We start from the raw sequence: 26,470 nt of genomic DNA, 5'->3' as shown, positions 1-26,470 counted from the left end.
TATTATTTTTTAGTTAGAATTTCTTTGTTTAACTCCCAGCTGCACTAGTTCTATTCAAAATAAAAACAAAAATTCGTTTTCATGTGAATTTATTATCTCTTTTGGAAAAGTCATAACGAAATTAGAATTTTTGTTTATAATTTTTTTCTCCTCCTCTTCGTTGTTTAAATAAAATAAAATTTACTCGTTGGGCATTGTTCACGTTTGTCAAAACATGCTTAAACCCAATAGCAATTTAATAGAAACAGACGCACTCATGGTAGCTGAATGAATCGCGAAACAAGAACTACTAACTCAAAAGTTTATAAACTTCCGAACGAAAAAGGAAATTCAAGAAGCAGCTATTATGTGAAAAAAACATTTTCCGTTATTTTGTATCCTTTTATATTTTTGTTTAGTTCCTTTTCATTTTTATTTTCTGAGCTATTTAAATTATTTCGTGGTTTGTGTACCTCTACTAAAGACACAAATAACACAATCAGAACAAGTATTGGTCCCTGTGAAGATGGAAATAAAAGTTTAGTACCTGATACAGATATGGACACTTCGAATCCTTTTTCTGTGCAACGGCATCATCACCGTAAAGCATTTGATTTAATATCTAAAGCCCTGAAAATTGACGAAGAAAATTATGGTAAGAACTCATAACTGCTAGTTGCTATTGTTAACAGAACTTTCTCTGATCTAGGTGTTGAAATTCTTGCAAAATAATAAAAATTGATAAGAATTTGTACTTTACTTTTAAATTTAAAATCCTTTTTTTTTTTAACTTGTTTATTTTTCAAAAATGTTAAAATAGCTTTAGATAAAGAAATCAAGTCTAACTTCGTGACAAATCCGTTGAGATAAAAATATTTTTGAAAATTAATTTTCTCATAAGGTACTCATGAAAGGTGGAGAAGACTTTTATATTGTGAACTGTAGCAGAGAATTGACAAATCTTGGTAATGTTCTGGCAGCGACTCGTAGTATAACTTGTAGCCAGGGCCGACTTATGCATGTAGCGGTTATACTGCACCATTTCGTCTATAAACTCAGGCTCAATGTCCTCGAAATAATGTTCCTTAAACTTTGTGCAAGCCTGTCTAATTTCAGCGTCGGATTTTGTCGAGAAATCTGTTAGAAACCCAAACAGATCATTTATTTCCCGCAACAGTTCTGTACACAGCATGTCTAGTACTGGCGAATATGTATCAACTTTTAATTTCTCTTTTCCTCTGAGCACAACTTCTTTTGCAGGTCCGTCATCGTGATGCCTTTTCCTTTTTCGCACACGCTGATTCTCATCACTGTATCTGAGTATCAGTTTTCTCATTTGCAGGTACCAGAACAGTAAGTGTGCATTCACAACGTAGAATTTTGTGCGTTTTTCAAGCGTGTTCTGTTAAAAAAGTTGCTCTTGCTGTATAGTAATCTGATTAGTCTGCTTTAAAATTACCGCAATAAAATTGCTTGCGATTATATTACTGCGTTATATATGAACTAACTACCATAATATTAATATCTAATTTGGAATGCGTTCAGAAATGTACTAAAATAGCGTCGATGTAATGTACAGAGCAAGACAATCGTCATTGAAATTTCGAATTAAATTTTTACTGTTTAAGAAACATTGTCAATTTTTTTCTCTGTAGCACAGGGCCCTTGAACGTGGCGGGGCCCCTAGGCAGTTGCCTACAGTGCCTAATGGATAAAACAGCCCTGCTTGTAGCTACCTCTTGGGTAAAAAATTTCTTTTGGGGGGGGGATATTTCTGTACAGTGATCTGCTACGCCAACGACAATTGCCAAAACACCAAATTTATTTTAAACTAAAAATTTACAAAAAAACACTAATGGATGTTTGCCAGAGTGTGGCTACTAGTTATATCCTTTGAGTTTGTCCCTTTCTGTGATGGTTTGTATTTCTTTTTTGGTTTCTCGTGGGCATTTGCCAAGACTGCAATTATTCTGCCACAGCTCCTGATACGGAAATTTCTCCTTTTGTTTAATTGCAAGTTTAAAATTTATTTTTGTCACCTTGGGGATTTTAGTTGGTGGAACAGCTCAAGATACGGAAATGTCCTAAGGAAATTACCAAAACTCAGCATTTAAAATAGCGATTTTGCTGTGGGTAATGTTGCAAAAAATTTTTCATATTTTTTATAATACTTATTGTCTTAAACTAAATTGTATTATCTTTTTAAAATTAACAAAGCTCTTTATAAGTGTCTGTATTTTAAAATTGTATATATTAAATAATGCAGTATATTTATTGATATTTTATAGGCCCAAAAAACCTAGCTATTGAGTTATATCGCCAAGGTATTGATGAATTAAAGAAAGGAATTGCAGTTGATTGTAGTGTAGGAAGCAGTGAGTACCTAATTCACTCTTTTGAGCTCTTTATTTTAAAATTTTTAATATTGAAAAAAAAAATTTCCAAATTTTGCATGGTGTTTATATTACATATAATGTTGCCTTATACTCATTATAAATACTAGGTGAGATCTATGATGCAGAGCTCATAACCTGCATCATAGAACTCAAGTCAACTCTTCAACATTTAGCAGAAGCTTTCCACATTTTTGCTCCGTTTCTAGCCATTCTGTGAAAAGACTAAAATCTTTCTCATTTTTCAAATTCATACAATAAATTTTCTGTTCCTGTTTTATGATTACTCAAATGTGCGACAAGGGAAGTTCTATAATAATTGGATATTATGGAAGCGAAATCAATGATTTTTATAATTAATAAAAATGTGTGGATAAAACTAGGAAGCATGATCAATAAAAGCACACCGATTTATAGTGGGTGCTTCGCTAATCAAGTGCTTCATAAAGTCATTATTCAAATGTTAAATTTTTAGTACATTATAATGTCATATTAAAACGTCTAAATTTTAAAAATCATGTGAAAATTTATAGTAATAACTGCCAAAAATTGATTGACAAAACCATGTGGATATATGGTGTAATCGGTGCAAAACAAACGTTTTAAAAAGTTTGCCTTTAAATTTGTGTGTCATAATAAAATCAGCACCATGTAAAAAAAAAAATTGGAAGTTCAGGGTAATAACTACCTCAAAGAACAACTTGGCTTTCAAATCAGCATAATTCTAAATTGTCAAAAATTGATGATATGGAAATACACGCATAGTCATAACATAGTATTAAAAATTACTGAATTTTAAAAGTCTTGTAAAAAAACGCAACAATAACTGTGTAAAACGAAGGTATGGTTAAATGCGGCAGAATCGGTGTAAAGTGATGCATGATTTTAAATTGTTGCATCATAGTAACATCAAAATTAAAATAACAATTTTATAAATCGAAAAAAATTTTGATCCAATAATTGGCAGTAGACAAGACCTTGTAGAATTTAATAGAATATCTCAAATTGAGTGTGTCGAAAGATTACAAATACGGTATTTGAAATTTCCGTGTCATAATAACATCACTTATAACCGGAATAACAATGTTGAAATCGAAAGCAACAATATTGATAAATTCCATATTTACAATAGGTTAGGCATGATAAAATTTGAGTGTCATATTATTGAAAAATGAGAGGTAGAAATAAGAAAAAGAAAACATTCTTTTTAGAGCAAAAAAAATTATTTTTATTAAAATATTACAGAATGATTCGTAAATATTTCATGATTTAATATTTCAGTTCTAAATTAATTTAAATTTACTTAAGAATTTTGAACTCCATATGCAGTTCTGCAATTTTAAAAATATATGTGTTGATGAGAATGAGCACTGGTGGTATGCAAATAAATTGATCTTTCAAATTGTAGACATTAGCTTGACTGCAAACTGAATGAAAAACCCAGTTAATTTTTTTCTAGGATACAATATATAGTAAAAGTCCATTATAATGATAATTTGCAAAAGCTGATGGAATTGTTCTTATAAAAAATACACATCTTTAACGTTTATATATCAATACAAATGATTAAAAAACATATTTACATTTTTTTTACTTTTTTGTTGAACAATTATTTTGACTTAAAATACATATTTAGAGGAAATTACTTTTTTACAAATTGTAGCCTGGACAAGGAGATTAAGCAATATGGGAAAAAATAATTATTAAATAAAATGAAATGCAGTGTGTTACTTGTCACAATAGTTTGAAACTTAGTAATTTTTAACTCATTATAAGTTTTTGTATCTTTAATACAGTAGGGAATCGATTATCCGGAACAGTCGGGACCATCGCTATTCCGGATAACTGATTTTTCCGGTTTTCTGCATCGCTACAAAAAGCCGTTTTTTTTTTTTTGTAAATTTAACTAAAAAAATATAATATTTGGAAATAATCTTAAAAAGAAGAAAAAACGATGAAGTAATACACTAATGATTATTTCCAAAATGTTGGTAAGGTAAACATCTTTCAAAAAAGAAAGAAAAATCCTGAAATCTTCTGAGGAAAAAAATGGCGGGAAAATGTATTGAATTTTGTTCCGATTTCCGGATAACGGGTTCTGTACTGTATTAGCATTTTAATGGTGACTTGGAAACTTATCATGATAGTGGACTTCTGGTAACATACTGTATTTATGACACCAAACTTTAACTGTAACTTGGATAATATAAGTGATATTGTTCTGTAATAAAGAATACAGCTAACATAAATAACAATATTTAATATATCGATATAATATTTAACAATGCAAATAAAAGTTAATGAAAATATTTAGTACAAATTTTTTTGTTAACGTGAAGAGAAACTTTATTCCTATTGTCTGCCTTAATTTCATCAAATTAAGAGGGCGATTATTTTATTTTTTCAGAGTAGATGCATGATGTGCACCTTAGAAATTCATTCGATGCACATCTTGGTGTATTTCTTTTTTTAAAAATTAAATCATCACCAGATGATTGTCAGATTTTATTAAGATAATATTATTTATTTGAAAGTTAGATTTAACAAAAAGTTTATTAAATAAAAATTTAAAAATTCACTTATTTTTTTAGGTCAAACTGTAGAACGATCGAAACGATTGCATGAGAAGATGTGTACTAACCTAAGTATGGCTCAAGATCGATTATACTATTTGGGTAAATATAGCAATTCGTCAATGAATTTAATTACTTTCTAAGGTTGTTTTACTTCATTCTTCCTGCAAAAATACGTTAAAAGTGTGTCTGCTAAAGTATTAATTAATTATTGAAGCTTTGAATTATTTCAGAAAATTTAAACAGTCCAAACCTTGAAACCCTGGAGACAAATCCTTCAAGAAGACGTACATGGCAACAACCAGCTCCATTAAAATTAAATGTATGTTTCCCAGATGTTACAGGAGGAGATAAAAATCCTAGTCCAACTTCACCCATAACAAATGAAAGTGAGTAATATTTTTTAGCATTTAAGTTTTCCAATTGCAAAACTTATGTAAGTGCCATGGAGATTTTTTGCCTCTAAGTGAAAATAATTTCAGAAATTGCTTCCACTTTTTTAAAAAAAAACACAGAACAGGGTTATTTTTATTTTAAAGTGTGACGGTTGTTTTAAAGTTTTCCTTTTGGAATAGGTTAAATACTGTTAAAGGAAACAAACAAGAAATTGCTTTGTTTATTTTTCTGAAGGGCAATTCCATGGTGTTGGACGTAAAAAAGGAAATTTTTACAGAAACTCTCTCAGGAAATTTAAGTTTAGTTTAAAACTTTTATGTCAAATACAGTAGGGAACCGATTATCCGGAACGATCGGGACCATCGATACTCTGGATAACTGATTTTTCCGGATTTCTGAATCGCTACAAAAAGCCATTTTTTTATTGTTAAACCCAACTGAAAAAGAAAAAAAAATATTTGGAAATAATCTTAAAAAGAAAAAAAAAACAATGAAGAACACTAATGATTATTTCCAAAATGATGGTAGGGTAAACATCTTTCAAAAAAGAAAGAAAAATCCTAAAATCTTATGAGGAAAAAAAATTTAAAAAAAAACAATGGCGGGAAAAGGTTTCGAATTTCGTTCCGGTTTCTTGATTTTCCGGTTTTCTGATTTCCGAATAACGGATTCTGTACTGTACTTTAAGTTTTTGATAATATTTTTTTTAAAAATCAAAATCTGAAATGTTTCTGCATATTTGTGGAAGATACAGTTTACTTTAATTGTTATTTATTCCATTCTCTATTAATACTGTGAAGAAAAAAAATTTTTTTTTGAAAAAAATTTACTTACTGGAGATTTGCTTACCATGGTTAAAACTTTCAAATGATGTTGCCCTTCATTTAACAGCCTATAGCTTATTGAAAACCGATATTAATAAGTTAAAAGTTATTATTTCTAAATCTTCAATTTTTTACCTTGAAAATGGTACCATGTTTGCTGAAAAATATTAATCATAAAATTTTTAATTTCTTGTTGACCTTACCATGGAATTGCCTTGAAGCTCTAAACATTGTATTGAATTTAATCAATTTTCCATGATTGTGTTGGATTTAATTGTGTATTTTTTCCATGTCAATTCTAGGTAAAAAACAAATTCGGAAATTTATTCCTCCTTCTAAATCGTTTAGTGTGCCTCGTACGTTACCTTCTTCACCACGTCGAACTCCTACTATGTTGCCCAAAAAGAAGCCAACATCTCCCACTAATGTTCGACGACAAATTCCTGCATCAAATATGGTAATTTTTCTTATTTAATTTAAAATTAATTTTTGTTCTTACTTTGTTAAAGCAAAGCAAAATTTAAAGCTTACTATTTTGATCAAATGATATTAAAATTTTATTGCATAGCTTAGATAGTACTACTAAAATGACTAAATTCGTCTAAAAGAGGCATATTTATGTCAAAGTATACTAGAAAGCTTTTTTATTTTAAAAAAAATGTAAATGAAATTAAATTATTTTATTAAAATAGCTATATTTAATATTTTTAATTATCCTCCTTGGTAAGTGTTTAAAATTTCATTCGAATTTACAATGTAGATTTAACATTTCTTTTTTTCCTAACATTATTATGGTACAATTTATTTTGTTAAACGCCAGGGATTAGTATCCTTCAATTAACTTATTTATAAATGATATAAGTATTAAATAGAATATTTTTATAGTTTGATCTGAACATTTGAGTTATTCCATAAGACGTAATTGGAATCTTCCTGTGTCGAATCAATCGAAAGGTTTTTTTATCTAAACATATTTAATTTTGTAGAAATATTGTGATAAACACTTGTTTTAAAGTCTCTGTAGGTTATTTTAGATTTTTGTTTAACACTTAAATGTTTTTATTTATAATAAATAAAATTTTAAATCAACAGGGAAATAAGTGTAGTTAATGGGGTAAAGAAAGAAAGAAAAAAAAACCTAAAGTATTTTTTTAAATAAATATTTATGTATTTTTGCATCATCATGAACAATTACTCTTTATGTTCTACAAATCTGCTGTGAACCATAATAAAATACTCCAAATATAAATTTTTTTATAAATAATCATTCTCAATCATAATAAATTTTTATATGAATAATTTTAATTTGTAACACCCACTAAAAGAAGTTTTACTCAGATAGCACACCAGCAATGAAAAGTGTTACAGATAAAAGAATGGCTGTTAGAGATTTTCGTTGCATTCAGAATCGATAAAATAGGTTTGGCAAATTAAATTTAAAGAGAAAAAAAAGAGCAGTATATTAAGGTTGCTACATTAAGAAATATGAGATTTTAAACATATGATGCAGATCTATGACACTGCATAAACTGGACAAATGGGTATATCTATTAAAAATGAAAATATTTGCTGAAAATAACAAATTAACATACATATAAACAGTTGTAATTTTTTTTCAAACTCTATCCCCATGCTAATAATATGGTTTATATGTGACTATAGATAAATTTATGTTTTATGATAAATTTATGCTGAATTTATGTTTTTATGTATATATTTTTCATGTGAAACAAATTGACTTATTTTGATGTAAACATATGAACTTTGAAACTTTGTTAAACAATATTTAGTTTCAAATTAATATCCAATGTTTCCTTCATTTTTATTTTTTCTTCTATTCATTCATTTTTATTTTATAGAAACGAGATAACTCTAAAAATTCTATTCCAATACAATCAAGACTACAAAAGTTGAACAAAATTTCTAGTCTTAAAGGCGTTGATCCTAAACTTGCACAGATGATAATGGATGAAATAGTTGATGGTGGACCAAGTATATCATTTGATGACATTGGTAATGTTTTAAATGCAATTTTTTAAGGAAAAAAAGATTAAAATTTGTCTAAAACTTACTAGTTTTATGAATTCTTGAGTTTGTATTTTAAATTTAACGTTCGAAATGTGCTCGAAAATGACAATTTTATTCAGTTGCCGAATAAGATAGTCAGTGTATAACTTCAAATAATTTGACTTGTTCTTTTTTACTGCCTACTTTTTGCATTAAGTATATCAGGACTTTTAAGAAAAAAATTCAGCGAGGGTGACAAAGCAAAGAAAAATTATGAAAGAATAAAAAATGCTACGCCAATATTAAAATTAAAAAAAAATTGGCAGATGCATCTTAAATGTGGCTTGATTAAAAAAAAATTTCATTTGTCTTCCTATTTTTCAATTGCACTGAATCACATTTCAATTAATTCATTGGTAATTCTGCTTGTTTAGACCCATACCGCTCTGCTATTCGCTGACAAAGTTGAAAGCATTATATATATATTATGGATAGATACATAATTTTAAACAAAACAGAAAAATTTATGACAGTGTCTAGCATTCTAATAATTCCTTATGAACTTTTGAGTAATTTTGCTTTCAAGTGTTCTTCTTGAATTTTTTAAGTTCATTTATGCTTTTAGTTATATTTAATGGAATTAAGCTTAGTTTATTTTATATTTATATTTCCATATATTTATTTCGTACTGTGACTGTGAAATTTTGGGTCTCTTGTGGGGATTGTGGGTTTGTGTCAATTAGAGTTGTGTTATCCATTCATGATGTTTTATTACAACACTTTTATTACAAATAATGCATCAAACAAATTGGGAATGTGATTGAATGGTCGACTGCTATCAATCAGATTCCATACAATCTCTTGCTTACTTATATCATACCATACCCAACTTAATCATCTCCGACCATCATTTGTCAGTATAATAGGATATTACTTACTATTATTCATACACTACATTTTTAAGTAAAGATTTTATCTGCAGAGTAAGCCTATTTTTCCCTAATTTATTTGTCGTTATAAATCAAATAAGTTATCAATATCTACTTACCCTTTTGGCTTTGTTTCACTTTCCTATCAGTCTTCATTATATGAGCTTATTTTTATTTCAGCCGGACAAAATGTAGCTAAACAAGCTTTGCATGAAATGGTTATTTTACCAACAGTTCGTCCTGAGGTAAATTTGATTTTAAAATATATTTTTATAGTTTGTGTTTCTATAATATGAACTTGTTTTAAGATAGAATGCTTTTGGAATATGTTATCAAAATGTGAACAGTGTTACAAAAATTATACTATTTTTTTTATTGATCTTTTTCTTTAATTCAATTTTCATACAAAGCTTTTAGTTCTTAAATAATTTTAAAATAAATTGTTATGCTTAATATGTTTGGTGTCTTTTTTTTTTTTTTTGGTTTATTTTTCCCCTTTCTTACTCTAGTATGAAATGTATTTCCCATTGTAACACTTCAAGGTAATTTTCATTATAATAAATTCTGTTTATATATAATTTGTTCGAAGTATTTTTCTTTTCCAAGAGAGATAAAAGTTATTCAATATTAGATATTCTCTCTGATACTTAGAGAATTCTTTCAGAAGGAATGAAAAAGAGAAGACCTCTATTATTCTTTCAATTTATGGTATTTAAAATTTTGAAAATATGCCATGAGTCATAATTATTTTTTTAATGAATAAAATGTTTTCTAGTTGATATTTTATTCTATTATAATAATATTTAGTGTTTCTTGAAATGGTATATAAAAATAACAAATGTATATTTTTTAGTTGTTTACTGGTCTTAGAACTCCACCAAAAGGTCTTTTATTATTTGGGCCTCCAGGAAATGGTAAAACAATGCTGGTAAGTCATATTTCTTTTTTATTACTCATTTTTATAGAAAAGTGAATGATATAAATTTTAATTTTTCTGCATTCTATATATATATTAGTGTTTTGGTAATCTGAGTTAATGGTGCCTCATGGTAACTTTTGTTACTAAAATCTCATGTTTATTCATTTCTGTTTATTAAAAATTATGTTTTATGTGATTTTTTAATTACGTTTTTAAACTATCGTTCAGAGATTGCATTTTCTACCTTTTAATAAATCACAATTACTCTATAAACTATATACCTCTTGCAATCAATAATTTATTTTTAATCTTCTGCAAATTCAGGTTATTTGAGACTCAAATTATTTTAAAGACTCTACTATATAGGGTATCTGCGCACTTGGAAAGTCCTGAATTTTAGTAATGAACAAAATTTGTCATGAAATGTCATGATTTTAACTATTATTTTAAAAAAATCTTGGAAAGTCGTGGATATAGGTCTCCAAAAAATCTAATTTTTAAAATGGAATTTACCTCACCATTCACAGTCATATTTTATTAAAATACAAAATTTTTTAATCATGTTTTTTAGAAATTATTTTCTTTAAAAAAAATGAAAGAAAAATAATCATTTCTGGAGCAAATTTTTTTTTAAACCACTGTGATTTCAGATTTTTTGTTTTTACCTATTATTTTATTTTTTTATCAATTTAAAATTCTAGCTGAAACAAGCCAGTCATTGGCGAATTTTTTTTTAAATTTCGAAATGAGAACAGAAAAATCAGGAGTATTTCTTTCCTTTCCGATGAACAAGAAAATGATCTTTAGAATAATTCTGCAGGAGAAAAATTTTTTTTTGCTTTTGTATTTTTTTCAGCTATTTTATTGCTTCAACTATTTCTTTACTCCTGTTTTTTAAATTTAAAATCTATAAATATGAAGATGCAGAGTCAGTGTTTTCATCTCAGAAAAAAAATGGGTGAGAATTTCTCACCCTTTCTCAAAAACAGGGTGAGATTTCAAAAAGTTAAGTGAGATTTCAAAAATTAAAAAAAAAAAAAAATCACAAAGATACTTGGAAAAATTAGTCATTTTTTTAATTATAATGCATTTTTAACATCTTCTAATTTTTAAAGCATTGAATATTTTTGCTGCATCATCATATGGAAAATGTTCTACATCTACTTTTTCATCAGCTATTCTCATTGGGTTGCTCAAATGCGTATTCGTTTTGTTTTGATCGTTTCTACCCACATTTGTTTCATTTTCATTTGTCCGTTTCGGAGTAGAAGATATTGGCTTTACAAGGTATTTGTCCATCTTACATTAACGAGCAAAAATTTGAACGTCTTACATGAAGAAACCTTACCTACGGTAAACATGTGGTTGCAGAGAAATGCGTTCTGAAAGAGGTTCCGAAGGATGGTGTTCTGTTGTTCTTAAAGGTTCTGAACAATACTGGTAAATAGGGAAGCTAGATAATGGGGCAGATGTTGAAAATAATAAAAGATCCAGGAAGAAAAGTGAAACTGATTTTATTCTAAATGGCGCAAATGAGAAATTTTTGTTTCAAAATGCGAGAAATTCGCGAATTTTGAAATTTGTTTACAGAATGCGCGAATTTCTCGCGGTAATCATTTTTTAATGCGAGAATATAAAAAAATATGCGAGATTCTCGCGTTCTCGCGCTGTAGTGAAAACACTGAGAGTATAACAGTTTTGGTTATACCTATCATTTCAATTAATGTTATTATATGCTTTTTTAAATTCACTGTTGTGCTTTTGTCGGAGAAAATAATAACTTCGTTAAGTCACGAAAAATAATTGGCATTAGGCATGGAAAGTCATAAATTTGAAAATCTAAAATGAAGCAGAAACCCTGACTATAACAAAAAAGAGATGGAAAAGAGATTGATAACAAAAAAGAGATAGAGAAATGTAAAATTTTGATGCAGATTTTTCATAATATGGAAATGTTTCTGATTAAAATTCTATGCCTATTCATCGAGTTTATATTTCCTCGTTTTGTCCCTCAATAATTTTTACATTGAAAAATCCATTTTTTTTATTTTTAATTATTTTTCATATTTATATTTAATAAATAATAGAAAATGAAATTATTATAAAGATTTTTTTTCTTTTGATAAAAGTGTTTTTGTTTGACCACTTTAATTAAAACTGGTCGACCCTAATTGCTATTATTTCATAGTATAAAGCATTCCTGCAATAACCCATTGTGGGTCAGGATGTCCTAGAGATTAAGGCTCCACAATTTTGTGACACCAGCATAATTGTGGTAATGTGGTTTGCACTGCACACAAGGTGCCTTTATTTCCCAGACAAGCTGGTACCAATTGATCAGAAGTTGGGTGGGCTTCAAGCTACCACTAAGGATATTTTCTAGTATAATAACCATAAAAAAAAATTGAAAAATTATATGCTTTTATAATGTATATTTTTTTGAAATTCATAATTGTTAACAATTTTAATTACTGTATTCTAGGCCAAAGCTGTAGCCTGTGAATCTAATTCAACATTCTTGAACATCAGTGCTGCTTCTTTGACATCAAAATACGTAAATAGTTATCCTTATATATATTTTAAATAAAATATTTTGATGGTAAAAAAAAAAAACTATATTTATAATTTTTTCACAAATATATTGTAATCTCTTTTTTTTTGTATTTTATAATTTTTTGAATATGTAGGTTGGTGAGGGTGAAAAATTAGTTCGTGCTTTGTTTGCTGTTGCTCGAGAACTTCAACCTACTATTGTGTTTATAGGTAAATTCATTTTGATTATATAAACTTTTGATTCGCACTTTATATATCTGTACTGAAGAGAAAATATGACATAACTTTATATTTAGAAATTATTTAATCTTTTTGTGTTTTAAATAATATTGGATAATAATAATATTTGAAAAATTATTTAGATGAAGTTGATTCTTTGTTGAATGAAAGAAAAGAAAATGAGCATGAAGCTAGTCGAAGGTTAAAAACTGAGTTTCTTGTGGAATTTGATGGAGTTAGTATTGTATTTATTTAGAAATTTTTTATTGTTCTTGGAATTTTTTTTTGCATGCATTTTGTCTGAGTATTATAATTTTTTTTTTAATCTGTTATATATTTATAAGAAATGATCAAACAAAGAAATATATTGGTCATCTGGGATTACATGGTTTATTATGGTAGCCTAAAAAGCTATATTTACACAAGGAACAAAAAAAGACAATACATTAAACAGAACAAAAAACAATGCATACTAGTGCATAACAAGATTGCACACAATATATGAAAAAACTTCCAATCACTTTTTTCGAGAACTATAAGAGTGTTAACTTAAGATAAAGTTAAATGAGAGTGTTAGTAAAAGGAAGAAAAGTTAAAAAAAGGTTTTTGATATGAAAAAATTTTTCTTTAAAAATTCTTTTAATTTCTATTTAAACTAGCCATTGCTTAGAATGTTTTGAAAATCAATAGGAATGTCACCAACGAATTTTAGTACTAAATAGCTGGAATTCCAGTTTAAGTTACTTTGTGAGCTGTTTATACTAGGTACATTTCATCACTTCATGGATCAGTATATTTGTGTCTTTTACAGTTTTAGTTTCCAATATAAATAAAGACATATTTTATGAGAAAGAGATGATAGAATCAGAAGGATATTAAAGATTTAGAAATAATTTTTATGGTCTCACTGTTACCCAGTATAAGTTTTATAAATTTCTTTTGAATTCATTAAGAATTTTAAAATTTGTGTATTTGTCTCTTCCCCAAAGCTTCAAACCATAATATTGATAAACGAAATTTTGTTAGTTTATATCTTGATCAGTTTGAGAGAATTATGTGCACTTGTAAGATTTTGATGGACTTTTATATTTAATTGTCATAAAAATCTATACACATTCATTTGAAAACATTATTATGCTTACAAATTTCTTTTGATACCATCTAGATAAGTGGTAGTCAATCTGATCCTTAACACCAATAAGTGAGTGTTCCAACTTGCAAAGTGGGGAGTAGAGATTTAGCAATTAAATTATTTTTCAATACATTAAAAAAGAAATATTTTAAAGTGTTTAAAAATTTTCACATTGCTATTTGAATAACCTTTTTATTGGATTTTTGTAAAATTTTCAATATTTTATAAGGAGTCTCTAATTAAAATTCAAATGAAATTCTGGTTTATGAGAAAAATGCTTAAGCAAAAAAAAGTTATATAATTCTACCTTAAAAATTTGAACAATTTAATCAATCAAAGTGTTTTTTAAATTTTAACAGATCAGGTTAGCGTTCATGAAACTTTTAAACTTTGAGTCAGTCCCTTCAATACATAAAAAAAATATTTTGAAATTTGATTGATAATTAATAACTTTAATTTATCTGTTTAACTTAATCGATAATAAGTATATGACATTGATGTTTTATAGTTTGACCCTCACATTTTGAGGATCTTGAGAAGTTAGCTCAAAGTTTTTTGTTTCTGTTAGTTCACAGTGAATAACATAGAAACCATTTTGCTTTACCGAAAAGCAAGCAAATTAAATGAGAGTAAAATATTAATTTTGTCTGGTAGCTAAACAATCTTTAAGAATAATTAGTGAATTCTTTATTTGAAACTTTTTAGATAACTAGTCTTTAACTTTGTGCATACACGTATATCCATTGGCGAACCATGCATAAAAATTTACAATGTTGTTTTTTTTTTTTTTTTTTTTTTGTTAAAAAATATTGTGCTGTATAAATTCAAGGTAACAAAAAGCTTACCTACAAATTTAAAGTGTTTTGATGATTAAAATTTTTACATAAAATTGATCAATCATACATCTGTATAATTGATAAAACATAAGAAGTACAAATAAAATAAAATGTGCCGTAACATGAGTGTGAGTAGACAGATAAAAAAAATGAAACATTTAAAAAATAAAATGAAACTGGTTACCAGAACAAGATTTCCAAATATTTGAAAAATAAAGAATGCAGAAAGTCAATAAGTTATTAATATTTTTTAGAATAAAGAATGGTTCTCAGAAATTCCTCTTAACAGATAAGTAGTTGTGTTATTTAATTTTAGCTTATAATAGTTCAAAGCATAATTGCTTGCAAATGAAAAATAGTCAGTACTTTTATGTTGTACTTATTTTCATGTTTTTTAAGCCAAAGGTTAAAAGTGTATTTGGTACGTTCAATGTAGAAAGCTCACATTGCCAAAAATTAAGTTAAATATCCTATTTATTTATCAAACATCTTAGAAGTTTCAAAAATATAAGTGTTCCAATTCTGATTATTTCTGAGTTTATAAATGAAGTCATTTTTATAATTACTGCATTATATATCAGTTATGCACATCAAAAATTAGTTTTATATTTTAGAGATACATTATTAAAAGGAATGGGTTTTATTTCAATTTCTATATTAATAATAACATTATTAATAATGTAATATTACTAATAATATTATTGTAATATAGGGGTGCACAACCTTTTTCAGTGAAGGGCCACATGCACAGCAGATTGACCAATGAAGGGCCGCATGCCAAAGTGTTTAGACCGACATATTGAAAGCAATTGTTGGTGGTGATTGTTATATAAACATCATTGTTTATATAACACTAAATTCTTTTTGTCGGTTAACCATGTAATCTCTTTGCAGAAAATACAATACTTTAAAACGTTTAAAATTAGAAAATGCAAAACTGATTACTTAAGAAGGAAAACAGAATTCGAAAATCAGAATAAATTTATCGGAAAAAATTTAGATAAATTGAAATAATTAAAAAACTATGGAAAAATTGAAATTTTTTTTATCACATTACAAAATACAAAAGTCCATTTAAACATAAATTTTAACGTAAATTTTTTTTTCTTCATAGAATTAAATTTCAAATAAATAAATATTCTAGTCATTAATATAAATTCAAGTTAAATACTTTGATTTAAAGAAAGTTTATAGAGTTAAAAATGATTAAAACTAAAACTAAACCCCTTAAGTGGAAAATAAGACTTAGCATTTATTAGGGAATGTACTTTATCTTTCAGACATTTTTATTTTAAATTAATAATAAGAGGCTATGAGAGGAAAGAAAAAGAAAGAAGAAAACACATTCAATTTTAAGGAACTATATTCCTTAATAATAAAAAACTATTAAGATACTTGCTTACAACTTTTTATGACGAATATATTTTTAACATGACACTTACTATTTACAATTAATACACAATCAATTAACAATCAATAAAATATACATTACTTTTCGAAACTTATCTTGATTAAATTTTTTATACAGTTAAAATTTAATGATATACAAATCATTTCCCAGTTTATAATCATAAATGATATAAAATGCTCCAAGAAGATAGAAAATGGTTTAAAATTTTTTTTAATGGTTACACTGTAATTTGCAAAATTTTGGAATATTTTGATAATTTTATGTACTTGATCATGTGATATTTTTTGAGCCATTAAATGAAAATGTAATTATTGTATTTAAAGACTACTCTGTAATTTTGAACAGGCCAAATTCATTCTGGAAAACAGTCTTTCGACAAAAGCTGTTGTTGTGGGTAGTATTAAACTTAGAGCAAATAACATAATCAGTTTTGGAATTTGTCCTAGATGGTGTTCTTCCTTTCTGGGTTTTTAAATCGCGGAAATACAAATAGCGATGTGATATTTTTTAATTGCTTGAATACGAATTGCTATGTGTTATTTTTTAATTGCTTGAATACGAATTGCCATGTGTGATTTTTAAATTGCGTAAATAATAAACTCGATGCTTGTTTTTCAAATCGCGTGAATACGAATCGTGTGGCTTTTAAATTGCGAGAGGACTACTCGCAACACTTGATTTTTAAAATGCATGAATATGAATCGCAATATATGGTTTTTAAAACGCGTGCGAGAAAAGTAGCAACGGATGATATTTTAAACACCAGAACACGAATCGCGATATGTTATTTTAAATCCCGTAAATACGAAACGCGATGGATTATTTTTAAATCTTGTTAATGTTAATACGAAATGCGATGCGCAATTTTGAGATAGCGTAAATACAAATTACGATGTATGACTTTTAAATTACATGTGACAACAAAAAGAATAGGTTCGATGTGTGTTGTTAAACTTGCACGTGTTCATGAGACTTAAGAATTATGCCGTTTTTTGAATTATTTATTTATTTTTTGCAAAACGGACCGCGTTTAAACACATCTCGGGTTTTTTTCCTGGGAAGGTTTTGATTTGGCTAAGATACGTAATTACTTTTTAAGTTACGAAAAAAATTAAAGCTGAATCGAATTTCACGAGTTGTAATATTGTGTGAAAATATCAGGTATATTCTAAATCACAAATAAAAATGCAGCAATAACGGGAAAGAAGAAAAAACACTTTCGAAAAACCTTTTAAAAAAAATTTGTGTTAAAATCGGTACAACGCAAATGATAAAATCGGCACAAACAGAGCACGTAAAAAATAATTATTTTAATGCGCAATTCAAAACTCGCTTGCTGTCAAAGTATTAAAAATATCATAATCTTTTTAAATCACGGGGAAAACGTAATAACTACTAAAACAATAACCAAAATACTTTAATATTTTAGATGAAATTGGAGTAAATAAAGTCCATCAAAATTTTATGTAATTTAAATGCGAGATTTGAAATGAAAATGTCGCAATAGCGTATAAAAAATATCGGTACTTTCAAAACCTTGTAGAAATGTGTAGCAATAATTTCTAAAATAACGATTGTAAAATAATTTGATTCGCGATAAAATCGTTACAAATAAGCCATGTCAAAAAATGGTTATCTAAATGAGCGATTCGTAATAACATCATGCTAAAATATCGAAGTTTTAAAAACCGGGCGGAAATGTGCAGCAATAACTGTTGAAGAAAGGATCTAAAGTCATTTAGATTTTCCATGAAGTTTGCACAAATAAAGCGTTTCATAACTTTCAAAAATCGCTATTTCAGAAACACTTGAAAATGGGTGGCAATAACTACCGAAAAGTCATTGGAATCGGCACATACGAAAAGCGTCAAAAGTGGTAATTAAAATTCGTAAATCGTAATAATGATGTATTAAAAATATTGGGATTTTTAAAACTATGCTGAAATCCGTAGCGTTAACCATCGAAAAACTACATTGATTGAGATTGGGTGCATCAAAAACTTAAAACTGTAAATTTAAATTACCGAATTTTTTTTATTATTTTTCAAAAACAAATATTTAAATTTTTTTTTCACTTTGTTCAGATTGCGGCCGCGGGCCGCAGGTTGAGCACCCCTATTGTAATAATATTATTACTAATAATAATATTGTAATATTATAACTATAATTATAACATTACAATTTAATTTTTAGTTACGTTCTGATGGTGATGATCGTATACTTGTTATGGGTGCTACTAATCGACCTCAGGAACTCGACGATGCAGCTCTTAGGTTTGTTTTTAAGCTTAATAGTATTATTTTGTAAACGTTCATATAAATGTTATGAAATTCAAATGTTTAAATATTTATATTTTTTTTCAAGCACATACATTCGAATACCTGCGTATTAATGAAGTAGTCATTGGTGAAAACTTAAAATCTAGTTTATTTTCTGTTATGAAAAATAACTACTTTACATTTATTCGACACATCACTTTCGTTGGTATATAGTTTATTCTACCAAATTCTCATTTAAATCCAATATGGTGGATAGTTCATGGGGCTGTTTTTTTTTCTTCTTTTGTAGAAATCGGGTATCTTTTTTATTTTCTAGTATCTCATCATAACTTCACCATAGGACCTCCATTATTTGATTATGTAACGAGGCACTATTATACTATTTAATATAGGAAGATGAATGTTTTTAACAATTTTATTTTTATGTTTGTAAAAATACAAATTGTATCTAATGAAGTTCTCTTGAGTACCTTGGGCTGTTTTTATATTTTTTGTAGAAATCTTTTTTATTTTCAAGTATCTCATCATAACTTCACCATAGGGCCTCCGTTATTTGATGATGCAACGAGGCACTATTAAACTATTTCATATAGGAAGATGAATATTTTTAACAATTTGTTCTTATGTTTGTAAAAATACAAATTGTATCTAATGAAGTTCTCTTGAGTACCTTGTACTTAGATTTTGAACAAAACCAAAATAATTAGGACTTAATTGAATCTATATTTATTATGTTTAACTCTCTATTTGCAGAAGATTTTCAAAGAGGGTTTATGTGGCACTTCCAAATCAAGGCACTAGAATTAAGCTGCTAGAAAAATTGCTCTCCAAGCAAGACAATTCTTTATCAAAATCAGATATAAAACAGTTGGCAAAGTAAGACAGAAATATTAAGTTTTAGAAAGCATGAAATTTTGTAAATTATCTTATTGGATCCTAAACAGAGTTTATTTTTCCTTAGATTGACCGATGGCTATTCTGGCAGTGACTTAACCGGTTTAGCTAAGGATGCATCCCTAGGACCTATACGAGGTATTTGATAAAAATGTAGAAAAACTATATTGCTTGCATTTTAATTTTAAGGAAAACAAATTACACTTTTATTTTTGAGTTAAACCATATATTTGATATTTTTATTCAAATTGAAATAAATTTTAGAATTTTAATTTTTTATAATTAATAAAAAATTTTTGTTATTGTGTAGTGGAGCAAAAAAATATCACTAACAGGTTATCAGCTGTGTCTTCATTTGATAATATTCTTAATTTGAAATCTAAACTATCACATCATGTAGTAATTAAACTTAGACAGTCATTTTATAACCAAGATTCTTTCCAAATACCTTGAAATCTTTTCACTCTCATATGACCACATAAATCATGACCTTTAACATCAACTCTACTTTTTGACTTGAGATAATAAAAAAATCCCCTTTTCCTTAATTAATGTAACTCTCAGCTCAGTGTTGACCAGTTCATTATGTTACACTAAACATTTAGATTGTTGAAAATTACTATAAAAAATAAATATAAAAAAAAGTTATATCTTAACATATACAAAGCTAGTAATAAATGTTTGCAGCAATGTAAGAAATTATCATTGACATCAAAATATTATGATTTTGTCTAAGCTATTCTTTAAAAAACTATGATTTTTTTACTATAGCCATATGCTATTTGTAGTGTTATTGACAGAAAATTTTGATTATTTCCTAAACATTGTCAACTGTTTTGTTAAACAGTTTAATACTTCGATATATCTAAATATAGTTTTCTTTTTAATGCCTCCTTAACTATCCCTTTTAAAGTTGATACAACTTTTTTGATTTGTTTTTCACAACCAATTTAATTTCTACTTATTATAGGTATATAAAGCTATTACTATTTTCAAAAATTTGCAAATTAAATATTATATAATTTTTCTTTTTAGAGTTAAATCCAGAACAAGTCAAATGTGTTGATCCAAAAGAAGTAAGAATGTTTGATTTCTGCTATATCAAATTATTTAGTTTTAATGTTATATTTTGTGGTCAGTACTGTATTTTCTGATGTATAAATTGATTTTTTTATCTCCTAAATTCTAATGATAGTTGGAAGGTCGAATTATACTTCTGTAATACATTTGAACACGTCGGATCCTAAGATCCATTTTTGGGGGCAAACAAGTTGATGGTACTTGGTACAGACGTTCAAACTCACAACTCTATCGGGCCCTTAGAGAGCCTGAAGTTGTCAAGTACGTAAAAATTCAAAGAATTAAATGGGCTGGTCACATCATTCGGATGAACAGAGAGCGTCCGACAAACATAATCTTTTCGGCTCAGCCCATCGGATCAAGGCCCAGAGGTCGACCAAAGCTGAGATGGGCCGACTGCGTGGAAAGAGACTTTTCAGTCTTAAAAGTCTCAAACTGGAAGACAACTGCCAGGCAGAGACAGGCCTGGAGGAAGTTGCTTGAGAAGGCCAGGGCCCACCCGGGGCTGTCGTGCCACTGAGGAAGGAAGGAATACATTTGAACTTGAAGTTCTCTCTTGCATTGCATATTAAATGAGGCTTCACCTAATAAGTTTATCTGATATATAAGAAAAGAAAACAAAGTCATAAAATCAAATTCTTATAATATAACAAAATCATAAGAATCTAAATTTTTATTTAAAGAAAAGAACATTTTTCGAATCTACTGTGCATTTCTTGAGTTGTTATGATTGATTTGCGAAATCTGAAATAATCCACTATGTTGATATCAGACCCTTAAATATAATTTTGTATAGTTAAAAAATATTTTTCAACAAATGTAAGCTCAAGGGTTAACCTTTACAACAAATGCATGCAAATTTTTTTATCTTAAATTTTAAAAAACATTACTGATTTATACAACAGATCAATTAATATTGTATTTCAAAGATATCATATTCATTAATTGATTACCTATCAGATTGCTACAATTGAACAATTCTTCGATAAAATCTTGAACATGTGGCATGCAAATTGATATTAGGTCATTGAAAAACTTAAACTGTGTTTAACTTTAACTATAAAATCTGACTGAAATACATATGATGTGGAATATTCTAATTAGTAATAAATTATGTTCAGTTTCACTGTTTTTAAGAAAAATCTTAACTTATTATATCTAAATAAATCATATGTATAAAATAATAGAAAACTTATTCAGCAAGTAAAATCTTTAACTAAAATTAAAAAAAAATTAAATGCATTGCGGTCATTTGAATCAGTTAATTTTAATTTCAAATCATTTTGTTAATTTAACCCATGTGAAAAGGTACTTTGACCAAATTATGCTCAATATGAATTCAATAAAATAAAAGGACTGGGACAATGTGGGCCGAGTATTGCGTTTCTTTATCTTAAAATGTTTCCTTATTTTTCTAATAGATATTAAATATTTAAATTGCATTTTATTTTACTAAAAACTCACATTTTTGACAAAGAAAACTCGAGAAAGTTTCACTTAAATTTCCTGTTTTATTATCTTTAATTTCATGAAAATTAAAGCAAAAAAAATGGTTCAAAGTGGTAAAAGTTTAATATATATACGAAAAATAATTTGATTTCAATAAAATTTTAATTTTTATAGTTTCTTCTTTGTAAAGGATTTTCTAGGTGTGTAGCTTTTTTAAAAAGTGTTGAAAGGTGATTATTTTTGATTTTCGTTTTTTAAAAGCCATTAAAGGTGCTTTTTTCATTGGGTATTTTTAAAAAGTGCTTAATTTTCCCTTTTTCAAAATGAGATTTTTGCTTTACTATGTTGATTTTCGCTTCGAAATATGCAAAAAGATAACAGTTCAGATTGTTCTATTCAACGTTTTTACAATTAATTCAGCCCCAATCTATTTTGGCTTATTGTCAGTCCGTAGCGCATGAAAACGCTAGTCGTTTTACATGATTCAAAATTTAATGATTTTTGATAATTGTCAAAAACAATGCCAAAAGGTTTTTTTTTTTTTTTTTTTGCATGACGGTTAAAACAAGACGAAACCGTCAATTGTCAAAAACTTTCCGACCCTGCCTAATTCTGAAATTCTTTTAAAGTGCTTAAAAATATGATTTGAGTGCTTGAAAGGTGCTTATTTTTTGTTGAATAATTTGGCTACGCACCCTGTGTTATTTTTTGAATAATATTTAATATTGGATGTGCTTAAATACTTGTAAAATTGTCATATGCTTATAAAATATCTATACTTAAATGTGTGCAAATGTTTATATTTTCTAGATGAGGAAAGTTTCCATGTCTGACTTTACAGACTCTTTGAAAAGGATCAGACGAAGTGTTGCTGCACAATCTCTGGCATTTTACTCTCAATGGAATTCAGAATATGGAGATGTTACAATATGACAACTGATATATTTAGGTGTCTCAATTGTTTTAGTTACTTACCTAAATAAATACTGAAGCTCTTTTTTCTGCTCTGCTCAATAGATTATCATTTGGTTTATATGGAGAGATATTTTCCTATTAGGGGTTCTTGTAACTGTTCACTCAAAAATGGATTAATTTTTTTCACTTTTTTTGAAAAAGAAAATTATTTTTGCAATTCATTACAATTTATTGAATGCCACATACTATGTATTTTTCTACTTATTGGTGTTTTTTTTTCTTTCTTTTTTTGAAAAAATATATTTTTTTTCTGTAACTTTCTAAACAACACACTTTAATAGGTTATAGTCCAAGTACAAAACTATTACAATAATTTTTGAATTAATTAAATATATTAGTAAGCTACTTCCATATGTGCATTCTTAAGCTTTTGCATTTAAATTTGATTATTATTATTTATTTTTTTTATGTATATAATTCTCTTTTCCAAATTTAGAATACATTGACCTGTTTAAATTATAGAAAAGGCAGTTTTTTAAATAATTAATTTTAAGACTTTTATGTTTCAAATAATCTATTTACTGTAGTGTCAGGCCAACAACAATTTGATTATTACCTATAGCTTATTTACAACAAATATAAATATATATAAAATTTAAAAAAAAACTGTAGACTTTTTTCTAATTACTCCTGATTTCTAATTCTTTCTGATAACTAATGAATTCTAGAATAACTTTAATCAATGTTTCTCATTCATTATGTTAAAACTAAAGAAAATTTTTATTTCTAATAGTAAAAATATACTTCAGATTTGCTTAATGGTTTTAATACATGTATATAGCTTGAAGTAGGCATTCGGTTATAATATTTCTTATAAATTTACTTAACTAAACCTTTCAGTTTAAAGTTTGTGGTATTTTGTTTCATGATTTTTTTTTAGTCTTCGTTTAATTTCATAAAGTTGTCATTTGTTTCTATGTTGCTTTTCTTTTTAAAGTGCTAATAATGTAACTATTATTTTTTTCATGTTTATGAACAATTATGTACTAAGTCCGTCCAAACGGCTCAAGTATACAAAGTTACACAAATGTCCATATATATTACAATAATACTGTATTGCTCACTCTATTTATTTTATCTCCTTTATAATATGTTTGCTCTCTGATTTTGATGACCTTAAAAAATCTTTTAAAAACAGGAAAAACTTAATAATAATTCCCTATTTTTAAGCTGTAATTTCAATCTAAAACATCTCTAAATTTGCATCGAAAATATTAATTATATTGAAATATTATATTAAAAGAATCATTAAACTCTTGTCCAGAGTAATGTTATATTATAAATAGCTGAAATATTAGAAAATTGCATATAAAAATGTTTCAATAAAAAATGTGTCCAAAAATAAAGAAAATATCCAAAATCTTGAAGAAAATGCAAAGGTCATTAAAAACCCAGGCTTTAGTTATGAGTTACTCTTACATATATATTCATTCACTTTTTTAACTTTACTTTATTCCTCACAGTGCTGTCTCATAATATTCCTACAAATACACATGTTGATTAACTTTTTGATGTTGTTATGAAGTAATTTTAATTTCTTCCTCCTCCACGATGTGAGCATTTTACATATAGCATTCGCTAATGAAGTGCTTTATATACTGCTGTGCAATATACTCTGTAATGTGTTTTTGATATATGGAATTTCTTTAATTGTAGGTAATATAATATTCAATAGTTATAAATTGCGGATGTCTTTTTGTTAGTTTGAGTATTCATTAATCTGACTAGCATAATATCAGCAATTATTGTTTAGAATTGTAACACTCAGTACACAATTTCAGTTTTATCACTCAAATTAGTAGTCAAAAATTAATTTTCAATGTTTTTATTTTTAAATGTTTTGTCCTAAAATTATTTGGTATATAATATGATTGTTTGTGATGGTGAACTTTGTATTTGCCTGTGTGAAAATATTTTTAATATATATTTTGCCAATGTAAAAAGCTTTTAATATAGATTGTGCTATGAAATTGTATTTTAACTAAGCTGTTAATACTGTGATAATTGAAATAAAATTTTTACCTTTTTTTTTTTTCTTTATAGTAGTGTTTCACTCAAATTTCATTTTAAGTAGTTTAAATTTTTTGTTATAATTCTTTGTTTGGATGAAAGAACCACAATTTTGTACCAGCTTATGCACTGAAATTCTTTTAAATTATTAATATTAATAACATAAAAATATTTTATTACAGAATGTCATATCATACATCCAACGCTTTTGCCGTTAAAATTAAATTCCAATTTCTATTTTGGTCTAACAACTCAGTACTTAATGTAAGGCGAACAAATAACAATATATTAATTTAACATTGCCCTGTTTTAAAATTCTATAAAAAATGTCATATGCTTCTCTATCAGTTAGAGGATGGAAATAGTTTCTGCACTTAAAGAATATATACATAATTTTTAAATATATTTTAATTTGTTTTTATATTGCTTGAATATATTTTAATTTGGTGGGGAATATTGCTCACCTGAGTTTTCTTTTGAAAACTGTCTTTCATCTGAATTTACATAACCTAAAATATATACTCACCTTGGTATATATACATAATTTTTAAATACATTTTAATTTGTTTTTATGGTGCTTAAATATATTTTCATTTGGTGGGGAATATTGCTCACCTAATGTTTTCTTTTGAAAATTGTCTTTAAAGTCAACTTGGAAGTACTTCATTTGCAGTTTATGAAATAAGCAAAAGTATACTTGAGTACAGTTTTTAAAAAAAGTTATGTTTATCCTAAATACTCATCAAATTGTTAGATGATTCTCATTATTAAATTTTAGCAGTAATTGTTAAAAATTTGTGACTGCTGCTGTTTAAAATATCTAAAAAGAAATTTACTTAATTCTTTCCTTAATAATTCATTTATGGAAACATCATTGAGAGAAATATTTGAACCCATTCACTTTTTCAGGAGCAGTTAACGACTGCTCCTTGTCTTTAGTTTTCAGAACAGTATTTTAACATTCTTGTCAGGCAATGGTTCAATATTTTTTTCAGAGAAATACAGCAAAGTCACTTACATGGAAATTTCAGGAATTTTTCAACAATTTTAATGTTTTGTTATATTTTAATTTTTCTTTCTTACTAATTGCACCATCTTCATCACTGCTCAAGTCTGTTGCATAGTATGTAATTATTTTAATAATCTGTGACAAAACAAATGCATGCTATGCAATTGGCTAGAGTAGAGAGGAAGATGCCATTTCTAGTGAGTGGTGAAAAAAGTTACCTAAATTTTTAAAATTTCAACCACTTATCTCCTATCTATCTAATAGCAATATATATGCAAGACAAATAGCTGTAGTATATGAATAACTTCCCTTCTTTTGCGAAAAGCATGACCGATCAAAGATACATGGTATATTCTAGTCTGCTTAACATTCACTTAGCAAATTATTTTTATTCCATATAGTTACAAACTATCGGTAAATGAACCTCAATCTTACCAACAGCCTTGCTTTTTTAGAGCTTTCATGTTTCTCAAGACCAAAAAATGTAACTGTTTTTTACTGTTCAATATTTTTTTAGAGGAAGTAGCACCATTTCATGGCATATAAATACGATATGATTTTATATAGTTTTTAGCTAAATACCAACTGGAATAAACAAAGGAA

General features: G+C 27.1%; 1 protein-coding gene across 1 annotated transcript; it reads left to right on the top strand.

The window, feature by feature from the left end:
* The first annotated feature begins 46 nt into the window (after nucleotides 1-46).
* Nucleotides 47-24,883, top strand: spas (spastin). Its single transcript, XM_087164200.1, has 16 exons — nucleotides 47-634; nucleotides 2,268-2,354; nucleotides 4,964-5,047; nucleotides 5,179-5,334; nucleotides 6,468-6,622; nucleotides 8,025-8,178; nucleotides 9,282-9,346; nucleotides 9,955-10,029; nucleotides 12,503-12,574; nucleotides 12,708-12,783; nucleotides 12,936-13,027; nucleotides 18,365-18,444; nucleotides 19,204-19,326; nucleotides 19,412-19,482; nucleotides 20,380-20,420; nucleotides 22,684-24,883. Exons 1-16 carry the CDS (start codon nucleotides 268-270, stop codon nucleotides 22,804-22,806), a joined length of 1,821 nt encoding a protein of 606 aa, XP_087020326.1. The 5' UTR covers nucleotides 47-267; the 3' UTR covers nucleotides 22,807-24,883.
* Nucleotides 24,884-26,470: the final 1,587 nt, after the last annotated feature.

The sequence above is a fragment of the Parasteatoda tepidariorum genome, chromosome 5, assembly GCF_982258835.1.
Source record: "Parasteatoda tepidariorum strain Cologne lab strain chromosome 5, Ptep-v5.0, whole genome shotgun sequence".
NCBI classification, from domain to species: Eukaryota; Metazoa; Arthropoda; class Arachnida; order Araneae; family Theridiidae; genus Parasteatoda; species Parasteatoda tepidariorum.
The sequence above is the reverse complement of the archived record's forward strand: the minus strand, read 5'-3'. Positions and strand labels throughout refer to the sequence as shown.